Here is a 12,505-nt window from a genome sequence, read left to right as displayed (position 1 = left end):
TTAGGTTTCTATTAATTTAAAGCATGTTATTATTTGAGTTATCGGCATGATACGTGAGATAATTACGCGAATAGAATTTGTCTAAATAATCCGCTAAATAGATCTGATTATTATGTAATTGATTTATGCATGCGCTTTCGCTGCCAACCCCTTCGGCTTATTCATGTGAAATAACATATGCACATAACTATTTTAATCTTATAATTCTCAAATCTTCCAGCTTCTTAATTCTTCATCATCATCATAAAAGTCGAGTTTTGAGATACTAACCTAAAATATATTTCTATTATAAAATATAGTGTATTAGTAATAATTGGAGTATGATAATTTAATATTGCACCAATCACATTTGTGGAGTGGGGAAATAAGTTTTGCTTGGTTAAGCGTTAGTAATAAATAGAAATCCACCGTATAAATTGATGGATCAACGTAATCTTAACACCCGTGTGTATCTTAATTTATTTCAATATATTGAACAAATTTATGTACAAATTATTTTTGTGAACATTGGAAATCGCTAAGCTCTCATTTAAGTACCAAACAAGTATATATGTGTTTTACATAAAGGTTAAAAATTTAATCAAAACTCATTAATACACTGCCATTTTAACAAGTATATATGTGTTTTACATAAAGGTTAAAAATTTAATCAAAACTCATTAATACACTGCCATTTTAGGTTAAAAGATATAGTTTCATAAGTATCAAATAATATAAAATTATCTTAATTAAATGTCATTTATCTTCTTTTTAACACTCAATTTGATATCAAGAAGTTAATACTCATCATTCTTTTACCGTTACATTTTTGCTATCGTGAATTATTAATGAGAATAGAAAAAAAATTAAAATATTAAATTCATCTTATAAGAAAAAACGTATGCCCCTATATAGTTTCCACACGTCAATAAAATTTTAAATTAGTTATTCAATTTTTTAAAAATTATTATTTATATTTAAAGGTGCAAATTTGTAGATTTTAATTTGGAGAAGTTAAATCATCCCATGGTTATTTTGTTAATTTAGATATTTGAAGGCTTACTATTCCTAGCTACTTACCTTACAAATACAATTTTTGTTCATGGCATCTATACATATATAAGAGTGAACTACGTAAATGGTATCTGATCTTCCACTTTCGCACATAAATGGTATGGTACCTGGTCTTTATTTTATATCGTTTTTGGTACCCCATGACAAAAATAACCCTTGGTACCAAACATATGACTTTTTTGTTATGGCGGATATTTTTGAAAATTTTAATCAAATAGTACCAAACATGTGATTTTTTTCATCCTTTCTTATTTCTTTTTTTCTTCTTTATTTCCTTCTTATTTCTTCTTTCTTTTTTCTTCATTTTCTTCTTCCTATTTAGTATTTTATCTTCCTTTCTTTTTTCTTCTTTTTATTCTTTTATGTAGTGTTTTATACATACATTTAATTGCATATAATATAAACTAAGAACAAAATATCTAATTAAATAAATTATTTAAAGTAATTAAATCAATTGAATATTTTTTATTAAATTATTTTGTACTCATTTTAGGGTTGAAACACCTAACTAAAAGTATTCAACTCTTTATATCATTATGAATACAATTCAAAATTAATTAATTTTTTATTAAAACTATATTGATTAGTTATTAATTACTATAAAATAATAATAATAATAATAATAATAACAAAATTAAAATTATTATTATTATAAGAGTTAAGGTCAAAATTGATCCTAAACATATGGCTATTTTACCTTTTTGGTCCTAAACTTTATTTTTTAGATTTTTTGGTCCTTCACATATGGAAATTTGATCATTTTGGTCCTCCGTCAATAGTTCCCTTAATTTTTTACCGTCAACAAGTTTTGCCCAATTTTGACCAGATTAGAATCTTAATTATAGTTTTTAAGTCACTACTTATTCCCTAATTATTTTAACAAGTATATTCATTAAAAAACAGAAAGATATAAATAAGTAAATAATAAAATGAAATGCGTCTCTCTCTCTCAACATTTCACTCAATTCGACGAAATCTTCCTCCGATCGGCGACTGACGGCAAATAGGCAGATGACGGTGAAACCTAGTCCTAGAGCTAACCTCCGATCGGGATAGGGATCCTGTTCCTCCACCTGGTGGAGCGCCTCAATTGGGTGGATTCCGTTTACCTGTCGGTGACGACGGTGGGGTACGGCGACAAGGCGTTCAAGACGATAACGGGGAGGCTGTTTGCGTCGTTGTGGCTGTTGTTGTCGACGCTGGTGGTGGTGCGTGCTTTTCTGTACCTGGCGGAGGCTAGGGTTGACAAGAGGCACCGGAAAATTGCGAATTGGGCGCTGCATCGGGAAATGACGGTGGAGGATTTGTTCGCTGCTGACCTCAACAACAATGGCTTCATTAGGTAAACACTAATCCTAATCCCTAATTCGTGCTTCCTGTTAATTTTTTTTTATCAATGTGTTGATGGATTTGAAATTGGGGCAGTAAATCGGAGTATGTAATCTACAAATTGAAGGGTGTTCTCGATGTTGAGAGGAGGTCCCGTCGTTTGCCTTGTATTTCATTTTATTATTTATTTATTTATTTATTTATTTATTTCTGATTTTGAATGGATATATTTATTAAAATAATTAGGAAAAAATTAGTGACTTAAAAATCATAATTAAGATTCTAATCTGGTCAAAATTGGGCAAAACGTGTTGACTGTTAAGAAAATTAACGAAACTATTGACGAGGACCCAAATGATCAAATTTCTATATGTGCAGGACCAAAAAATCCAAAAGATAATGTTTAGGACCAAAAAAGTAAAATGGTCATATATTTAGGATCAATTTTGGCCTTAACTCTTATTATAATATTATATGATTCATAACTTAAATAATTATATTATAATTATTTATTAATTACTACTAGTTTTTAGTATCACAATAATAATATTATTATTATAATTAATATAATTATAACTATAATAATAATTCAATATATTGAATGATATTAATAAACAAATTAATTATTAATTTATAACTTCAAAAATAATATAAATATTTATTAATAATAATAGCGTAAAGGGTGAGGAGAATGAGATAAAATATTATAATATCACTTTTGGTACTAGTTTTGTGTATGCCTAAAATATCCTCTATGACACAAATGGCAAAATGTATTTGTTTAGAGGGAATTTTTGGGTGAAAATCTCATTGGGTACAAAAAATGTGATTTATAGGTAAAAAAAAGTTTGTTTGGCTTTATTTTTGTATTCTAAAAAAGGTGAAAAAAGTTAGTAAGGAGATTGTTTGGCTTTATTTTTTTCTACACTAAATCAAGAAAGTAACTAAGGAAATGAATGATTAATAAATGTTAGTCCTAGTTTAATTTAGTAGTTAAAAATGAGAAAGAAACCAAGGGAAAGGAAAGTGGAAAAAGGGAAAGCCAATGCCAGTAGCCTCGTTGTGCTCCTTGAGTCTTCTACGAGCAAAATCCACAGAATTTTTGCTCAGAAACACTTCCCACATGCCATCACACCCGATGAATTATCTCCACTCTTTCTCTTCAAAGCTTCGTCCACGAGATCCTTGCTGCACATCAAGGAGTCGTTGTGCTCCTGGAGTCTTCTACGAGCAAAATCCACAGCGTTTTGGCTCAGAAACACGTCTCACATGCCATCACACCCGATGATGAGAAACTCATCTTCTTCAGTGAGCCTCGTGGTCATGAGTTCAAGCTCTACTGTAAGTGGTCCGACATCATCACCTTTCAGTCCTTCATGTGCCAGTCGCCCAATGCACGTGCAACATTTATCTGCCTGTTGAGAAAGTCGTTATATACATGATGCCTCTCCCTCAAGCAAACAAGTTTATGATCTCTCGACATCTCTATCGTTTTACCCCTTCGACAGAGTACTGCTCTGCAGTCTCCAACATTCGCCACCACCAGTGACCTACATTGAGACAAGATCTGCATCCGTGGAGCAATCTTCTGCAAAAGCAAATCAACATCCTTTTGTAAAAATGCCGACGACAACACCCTCTCAATGTCCTGCGGAAAAATCTCCATCCTCAACAATGAACCTTGTCAAATTATAGCACGCAAAGTCAGCAGCATGTTTCCCTCCATGTCCATCAAAAACCCGACCAATACAGAAAATATTTCATTACATACTAGCCATACAAACCTCCCTAAACAAGATTCTTTACCACATCCAAGAATAGCTACGATTCCACATGTCGAAAGTAAGAGATAAACATATTAAGTTAGTATAGATAGAAAGAGTTACAAACTCCATAGAGCCGCTAAAACCATAGTCATTCATCATGTTCTCTGCACAAACATATACATCTTCCATGTCCGAGCGAGAGCCAATATCAGCCCATGCTCCCGACCGGAGAAGGGGCACATATTCAGCATCACTATCATCTAGGTTAAGTCTTGGTTCAAACGAAATTTCTGATGCCATGCTTCTCACCTGCTACCATTCCAGTCAAAATCTATTTGAGAAAGCAAATGTAACGAAAACTGAGTCAATTACTCAAGAATTGCAGTAAACAAACAAATCTTGTTGCTGCATACGGACAATGACGTCCACCGTAAAGACAACGGCCTCCGTCTCCTTTCTTTTTCGTTTCCTGTCTTTAACCATCCTACAACAACAGGTCTGCAGTCTGAAGCAAAAGTAATGGTGTGAGTAAATCTACAACACACACACACATGGTTATCGATGGGCAACCATATCCTCACAAATTTGCACAATCAACACCAGCAACCAAATAGCCTTTTCAAATTCAACATCATACACCCATATATCCAACATCAGCGCTAAGTGTACAGGACATGATCACTTAAAATGTACAAAGCAACAATAACAAATGCGAACATCACAGCCATTTTTTGCTTATGGGTACGAAAAACACCGGGGGTAGTGACTATTGTCTATGCATCAAAAAGGGATGGTATCAATCATGGCTGACCATCAAAGAGAGTGGGGAATTCATACCTACCGACCTGCTACTCGATCTACTGGGGTAGTCTGCGTCGAATAAAGCTCGACAAATACCTTACACATAATGAAATTGCATCTATAAATTCAATTCAGATCTCACTAGTAACTGTTCACATATCATGAAATAAATCAAAATTAGAGTCGATGTGTTCATGTGTAGCACTGTATAAAGCTATAGTGTTGAACTTCAGTCATTCAGATTAGCGATAAGTGTAACGGCATACATGTGGTTGTCGGAGACCTCAATTTACCGCCGACAAGGAATGACCGGTGTTGCCTCTGTGTTGTAGAGAACGAACAGTAGGAGGGCAATTTGGGCATACAACTCCACTTCACGAAATCGGAGAAGCGGAGAAGAATTAATACCACAAAATTTGTGAGATAGTGAATTGCAAGAATCAACGAATCTATTGTCGATCTCCGAGAGATCCGGGAATTTTGTGTTGGGTCGTCCGACTAAATCGACCTCTACCAAACGGCGGAGAAGGTGAGATAGCTCCACCTTTTTTGGGCTTTTGCGTGTGTTTATGGGATTTTAGGGCCTACCAATCATGCCCTAAAGGTATGTTATGGTATCATTTCTAGCTTATATCACTTTCTCATTGTATTTTCTCTGTTGTATCACTAAATTTTCTATGATCATCTATTTTAAGCACTCTTTTTGTGTGGTTATTATGTTCATAATATGTGATCTTACTATAGAAAAAAAAAACGATGGAATTTACCTTCCTCGATGATCTACATCCTAACATACTTCTGAGTCATCAAAAGTCTAGTGAAAGAGGAAGGAAGGACAAGGGGTTGTTGTGAGTCTTGTGACTAAAATAGGAGTAAAGAGTGAGTGAGACTGAGACGGAAGATGCTTACGTTAACAGCGAGCTAACAACAACATTCGAAAGAACCAACTACTAGCAAGAAATCTTCTAAAAATAAGGATGTAAATTTGTGTAAATTTTTCTAATTGAATTTTTCTCTTTTCTCTTTGCATTAAGTAAATATATGTAACCTATAACATGTTTTCTAAATTTTCATACCTAACTAAAATTTACTTTGCACACCTCAACTTTTAAATATATAAATTTAATTAAAAGTTCAATGTCACACTTTATTCATACTCAAGTTATATATATTTATGATTTAAAATTCCGTACAATAATATTTATCTTCTCATAAAATTATTTCACAATATAAAGTTAATAGGAAGAAAAATCAATGAGCCGTGCGAGCACGGGGTTGATACTAGTAGGAATAAAGGTCGACATCATGGAACCATTCCACACACTACTCAATGATTTGGAGCCTTCCATAATTTATTCGGTTATCAAAGTTCATTCCATTCACATTTATGAAGCTACCGCTCATGGAGCTAAGACCAATGTTCTCATTTTATAGTGTGTTTTTAATTACCGGGCAGTATGTTGTTTAATGCGTTGTTTTATGTTTGTAAGAAGATTATCTAAAATCATTAATTATAGACTTTTTTTTCCTCAGGGCGTTAGTATTTAGACAACTTTTTCGTCAAGTTTACACGAGAGGTTTAATGCAATACTTAAGGAAGTGAGGATTTTTTTGTTCAATTTCAAGTTTATCATTTATAAAAATTTCCGTAAAGTGTACTAAAAGTATCATTTTATGCACCAAAAGTATCATTTCTTCAAAAAGACAATAAGAACAAACATCAATACCACCATATCATTTTATAAACATTATTTTATGCACCAAAAGTATCATTGTATGCACTTACAATATCATTTTTCCATGAAGACAATTATAACAAACATCAGCAACACCATATCATTTTATAAACGTATAATATCATTTTTTCCAAGAAGACAGTTACAATAAACATGAACAACAACATAAAATTTAAAAACATTATATTCATTTTATGCATAAAAAATATCTTTTTTTTTCAATAAACAGTAACAACAAACATCAAAAACACTATATCATTTTATAAACGTATAATAGTACTATCATTTTTTTCATTTTTGATATAATACCATGCAATTAGGATCTTGTTGGAATCGTCATAAAATTATCTTTAATTTGATATATTTTTTGTAAAAATATAATTTATATTTATAAAGTTATCAAATTTAGAATTTTGAATTATTTTAGGAGAGAGAAAGTGAATTCCTACTCCCTCCGTCCCGTTACAAGTGAGGCGCTCCAAATCGGACGTTGTTTTGCAAAAATGATAATAAATAGTTAGAGTAGAGATAAAGTAAAGTAAGTAAGATAATAGTGTATATACGACTCTCTTCTATATTATTTTCTCTCTTATTTTACTTTCTCTTCACTTTAACTATTTATAAGAAATGTCTCACTTGTAGTGGGACCCTAAGAGTATACGATTTGAATTGGTATATTCGTGGCCTTTTATTTTCCCGACGTAGAGGCAATCAAGAAAGCTGCATAAGAAGAGTCCTCTAAGTATTTTGGTTTTGCATTCGATTCGTTTTTTTTTTCATTTTCTGGACTATGAAGAGGATAGGCTCATTACATTCATAAAAAATTTATGAGAATTTACCCCAAGTAATTGAGCGTGAGAGCCAAATGAATCGAAAGATTCATGTTTGGTTCGGGAAGGGATTATAGAAGTTTTAAAATGAACGGAAAGATAATCTACTTTCATTAAGTGATTTATTAGATAATCGAAAACAGAGGATTTTGAATACTATTCGGAATTCAGAAGAACTGCGTGGGGGAGCCATTGAACAGCTGGAAAAAGCCCGGGCCCGCTTACGGAAAGTAGAAATGGAAGCAGATCAGTTTCGGGTGAATGGATCCTATTTCTATATACCCTAGAATAGAAAATATAATTTCTAGGGTATATCAAAGTAAACACATATACAGACCATCCGCTTTTATTGTCTCACATCTCGTTCTAGTATCCAATATGAAATTACTTTGAATAATATCTCAATTAGATCTCGAAATGAATTAACAGAAACTTATGAATTTTAGGTCTAAATTCTTCCATGTGAAAATGTACCAATTGTTTTCTATTCCTATCTAAATAGAATTTCAAATATATGCACTTTGGGTTCGGCATGAGTTTTAATACAAAATTGGTAAAGTAAGAGAGAGGTAGAGAGAAAAAGTAATTAAAGTATTGTTAGTTGGGAATGGGTCCCACCACATTAGAGAGAAAAGAGTTTCCAAAAATGGAAAGTGCATATTCTTGTGAGACGAACTAAAAAGGAAAGATTGCATATTCTTATGGGACAAAGGGTGTATATACTTATTTATTAGGGCATCCACAATGGGGCAGACGATAGTCCGCCCGATGCATCGGGCGGACTATCGTCTGCCACTGTAGCTATGCGGACGATGGGTAATCCATTGTCCGCGGTATCATCCGCCCCACTGTGGGCGACGAGGACGATACCGCGGACGATGCAACGCGTTTTCAAAAAAAAATTTATTTTGTTTGAATTTTTATTCTATTTAAACACCGAATTTCCCCACCCATTTATCCCATCTCCCAATTTATTCTCTCCTATCTCTCAAACTTTCCAACTTCCTCACTAAAAAAGATGAACCTCGGCGATGACTGGAGTACATCGGAAGACATTACTCGGGCCTTGATTCGGGCCTTATTCGATTGCGTTAATGATGCTGCGGCGGAATGCTTGGCGGAAATGGAGCGTGAGCGTGAAGCGGTGGAGCAGGCGGCGGCGGCGCAGATCCCTCAGCTGATTCGGCGTCAGACGTATGTCCGCCGCGAGCACGACGTAGCTCACCAACGTCTATTCGACAACTATTTTGCCGAGCAACCACGGTGGGGCCCGACGGTTTTTCACCGCCGTTTTAGAATGCAGCGTGATCTTTCTGTCAGCATTGTCCATACGTTGGAGGCACGTGATGAATACTTCCAGTCGGGAAGATGGCATCAGCAGACCCGGACTTACGCCGTTGCAGAAGTGCACAGTTGCGCCCCGACAGTTGGCCTACGGCACCACAACGGATATGTTCGACGAGTACCTTCACGTCGCGGAAAAAGCTGGCCGCAATTGCCTAAAGAATTTTTGTAGGGGAATTGTGGAGGCTTATAGCAACACATATTTGCAAAGGCCGACTGCTGAGGATTGCCAGACCCTGATGAAGATGCACGAGACGGTGCAGAGCTTTCCTGGAATGCTAAGGAGCATCGACTGTATGCACTGGGAGTGGAAGAATTGTCCGACGGCGTGGAGAGGCCAATTTACTAGTGGATACAAGGGCAGCCACCCGACGATGATCCTCGAAGCCGTCGCTGACCATCGGCTCTGGATCTGGCATGCTTACTTCTGTGTAGCGGGGTCGAACAACGACATCAACATCCTCAACTCATCCAACCTCTTCGCTGATCAATGCAGGGGTCGCGGCCCGGCCATCGAGTTCACTACCAACGGACGCCAATGTCATATGAGGTACTACTTGGCCGATGGCATATACCCAAGGTAGCCTGTTTTTGTGAAGACGATCAGCTGCCCAATGGGTGACAGGAGAGTTTATTTGCGGCAAAGCAGGAGGCTGCGCAGAAGGATGTGGAGCGGGCTTTTGGTGTGCTCTAATCGCGGTGGGCAATAGTGAAAGGTCCGGCGCGTTTCTGGTTCAAGGAAGTCATTGCCGATGTCATGTATGCGTACATCATCTTGCTAAAGGTGGAAGTGTCACCGATTAGGTGATGATGAAGGTGGATCTAGCTCCACCACGGCGACCCCGCCTCACGTTCGAGTATTACCGATGGGCTTTAATGAGGTTCTAGCTAGACAGACCTCAATGCGTAGCCAACAAGACCTTGCTCAACTCATAAAACGACATGATTGAAGAAGTTTGGAAGCGTATCCGCCATTGAGAATTTGTAGTTTTTTTTTCGTAGTGTAATTTAAACATTCAATGAAATGAAGTTGTTTTTTTCAATTTTTGTAGTGTTTAAAATATCAAATAAATAAAATGCTTAGGGCGGACTTTAGGGAGTCCCACTACAGGTGGAAGGGTAGGAGGATAAAATTCTGATGTGGCGGTGCATAGGACGCCCTATAAGGGCCCATTGTGGATGCCCTTATGGTTCATGTCGTTTGAATTTAGTTCACTCAATAAAATATCCATATACCTAAATATTAAACGCAGTTTTGTTTCAATAATTATGTAAGTGGTCATACAGTGGGGGTATCTGCCAGCTTGTAAGTATACTTAGAAAAGATGTCATATTCCCTATCACCACCAATTTGATCAACAACTATTTCTCTCAATTCCTCTGCTTTGAGCTTCACCCCCATCGCCGCAATGTTAGCTTCAAGATTTTCAATCTTGGTCGTTGATGGGATGGGAACAACGTCGTCGCCTTGATGGAGAAGCCAAGCCAGAGCTAGTTGAGGAGGAGTGCACGAATGCTTAGCAGCTAAGCCGGCAAACTGGGTGTAAATACCTCTGTTCTTTACTTGATTGTCACCCGTAAACCTCGGATGCAATGCCTAACAAAACAACAACGTCAACAATAACAACATCACATAATGAGAGTAAGTCTTTTGCACCCATTTACATAAAAAATTTCCTTACCAAGAGGCTCTGGGATGGCAAGCTCTCCACCATTCCCTTTCCACCAAAAAATCCACGACCAAGTGGACTATAGCCTACTATACCAATTCCAAGTTCCCTGGGGAAAAAAAAAAAACATGCATAACAATAAAATACTTTGCTTTTGCATCCACAAAGAAATCAGACTAATCTACAAAGTGGAATCACATCCTCCTCGATCTCTCGACTCCAAAGAGAATACTCCATTTGCACTGCAGTGATGGGATGCACCGCGTGTGCTCTCCTGATCGTGCCAGCACTAGCTTCAGACAACCCAATGTACCGTATCTTCCCCTCCTCGACTAGCTTCTTTAGCTCCCCCATCTTCAACAATGCCAAAAGTAAGTAAGACACGCCTTGGTTGGCAAAGTTTTAATAAGTTTGAGCTGAAACTACTCACAGTTTCCTCTATTGGCACGGCTTTATCAACGCGGTGCTGGTAGTACAGGTCAATGCAATCCACGTCGAGGCGCCTGAGACTGGCTTCAACACATTGCCTCACGTACTCAGGGTCTCCCCTGACCTCAACATGGTTCATGTCGGCCATACAGATGCTGAATTTGCTTGCTAGCTGAACTTGCTCGCGAGGGAGATCTTTCAGAGCCTTGCATCAAGTTAACTGCGGAATAAGTAAAAGTAGTGAAGAGATTGAAATTTTGAAGAGAGAATGAATGCTTTTTATTGTGTTATGTTACCTTCCCAATCATAATCTCATTGTCACCATCTTGGCCATAGATATCAGCAGTGTCAAAGAGTGTTATGCCTTTGTTGAATGCTTCTTTCAGTATGGCGGCCCCGACTTCATGGGAGAGGGGAGCATTCAGTATGCCTGAGAGGCTCCCACAGCCGAACCCCAGTCTAGACACCTGATCAACAAAATGAGTAATCATTTGAATACTCTTTCATGCTATATAGGGTGTGGGGTTATGAAATTTCTTGATCACCAAATTGATAATTTTTTTTACATCACAATCTTGAATAGGGTGCACAATCATTAATTATACTCTAAGATTGAGTTCTAACAAATTTATTTCCAAAGAATACTTTCATGAAGAAAAGTGGAATTCGAAAATAAATACGGAGTAACAAATTACTTTCCATATAGCTACAAATTCATAGTTAAAAACAACAAGCATGAATCTATTGTATCTTGTATATATGTATAATGTATTAATCGATGAAGCTAAAATTTGCTACTTTTTGTCTTTAGTTACCTCCAAACCTTGGGAGCCCAGTTTCACCCTTGGCACTCGAATCCCAGAATTGTGCTCCATTGTTCTCACCCACCAAACTCTCTCCTTGAAGTTAAGTATAAGTGACAGAGATAGAATATAAAGGAAATTGATGATGATAGCATTAATTGGGTAGAGACATGAAGAGGACATTTTGTTTACTAATCAATATATTTAACATTGTTGGTAGAGACATGGCAACTACTTTTAATTAGGAATTATAGTTTAGCTATATTTGTCAGTATTAGCTATAAGTCATGAAATTTCAAACTCACAAATTAGTGTAGTATTTTATAGATTGACCTCTTTTAACAGATAAAATTTGTCTAGTATGTTATTTTTCTCATGTGAAAAGATGATCAAATGCATTTCACTTCAACAGTTTGGCATTCATATTAAATGAAATAATCACATCCAATAATGGGTTTTCATTAATGATATAATATGATCGACTTGATGAAAGGCAGATAGCCAAATTGCAACAGTGACTCAAATCATCCAAATGAATTGAATTAAATTTCAAGAAAACAAATAAATAGATGTATATATTGTCTGAAAGTAAAGTATAAACATACTTAATTAGAACCTCAACGTAATGCTTATAAACACAATATTCGTTATTTCAGAATGTCCAAACGACCAGTAAACAGAATGAACTTGGGATTAACCCCACATGCTACTCTAAAATTTAAAAATGGAGTATAAAAAAGCTCG

The 12,505-nt window shown here is 36.0% G+C and overlaps 2 protein-coding genes and 1 pseudogene across 2 annotated transcripts; 1 reads left to right on the top strand and 2 right to left on the bottom strand.

The window, feature by feature from the left end:
- Nucleotides 1–3,488: 3,488 nt before the first annotated feature.
- On the bottom strand, nucleotides 3,489–4,876 carry LOC125220414 (annotated as a pseudogene).
- Nucleotides 4,877–8,533: 3,657 nt separating this feature from the next.
- LOC125220413 lies at nucleotides 8,534–9,443 on the top strand. The gene is made up of 2 exons (XM_048122587.1): nucleotides 8,534–8,778; nucleotides 8,876–9,443. The coding sequence occupies exons 1-2, from the start codon at nucleotides 8,534–8,536 to the stop codon at nucleotides 9,441–9,443; spliced, it is 813 nt and encodes a 270-aa protein (XP_047978544.1).
- A 627-nt stretch (nucleotides 9,444–10,070) lies between these two features.
- LOC125219696 (perakine reductase-like) lies at nucleotides 10,071–11,903 on the bottom strand. The gene is made up of 6 exons (XM_048121738.1): nucleotides 11,774–11,903; nucleotides 11,255–11,425; nucleotides 10,960–11,163; nucleotides 10,728–10,883; nucleotides 10,542–10,638; nucleotides 10,071–10,456 (listed from the first exon to the last, which is right to left on the bottom strand). The coding sequence occupies exons 1-5, from the start codon at nucleotides 11,831–11,833 to the stop codon at nucleotides 10,609–10,611; spliced, it is 621 nt and encodes a 206-aa protein (XP_047977695.1). The 5' UTR covers nucleotides 11,834–11,903; the 3' UTR covers nucleotides 10,071–10,456; nucleotides 10,542–10,608.
- Between the last annotated feature and the right edge of the window lie 602 nt (nucleotides 11,904–12,505).

This window comes from Salvia hispanica, chromosome 4 (genome assembly GCF_023119035.1).
Source record: "Salvia hispanica cultivar TCC Black 2014 chromosome 4, UniMelb_Shisp_WGS_1.0, whole genome shotgun sequence".
NCBI classification, from domain to species: Eukaryota; Viridiplantae; Streptophyta; class Magnoliopsida; order Lamiales; family Lamiaceae; genus Salvia; species Salvia hispanica.
The sequence above is the reverse complement of the archived record's forward strand: the minus strand, read 5'-3'. Positions and strand labels throughout refer to the sequence as shown.

Bases quoted from the DNA above. Each gene is read 5' to 3' on its own strand.
- LOC125220413 (XM_048122587.1), top strand. From the start codon at position 8,534: ATGAACCTCGGCGATGACTGGAGTACATCGGAAGACATTACTCGGGCC. The intron at 8,779-8,875 runs GTGGGGCCCGAC...GAATACTTCCAG, and splicing joins TATTTTGCCGAGCAACCACG to TCGGGAAGATGGCATCAGCA.
- LOC125219696 (XM_048121738.1), bottom strand. From the start codon at position 11,833: ATGGAGCACAATTCTGGGATTCGAGTGCCAAGGGTGAAACTGGGCTCC. The intron at 11,426-11,773 runs GTAACTAAAGAC...TTTGTTGATCAG, and splicing joins TGGGCTCCCAAGGTTTGGAG to GTGTCTAGACTGGGGTTCGG. The intron at 10,884-10,959 runs GTGAGTAGTTTC...GCATTGTTGAAG, and splicing joins CCGTGCCAATAGAGGAAACT to ATGGGGGAGCTAAAGAAGCT.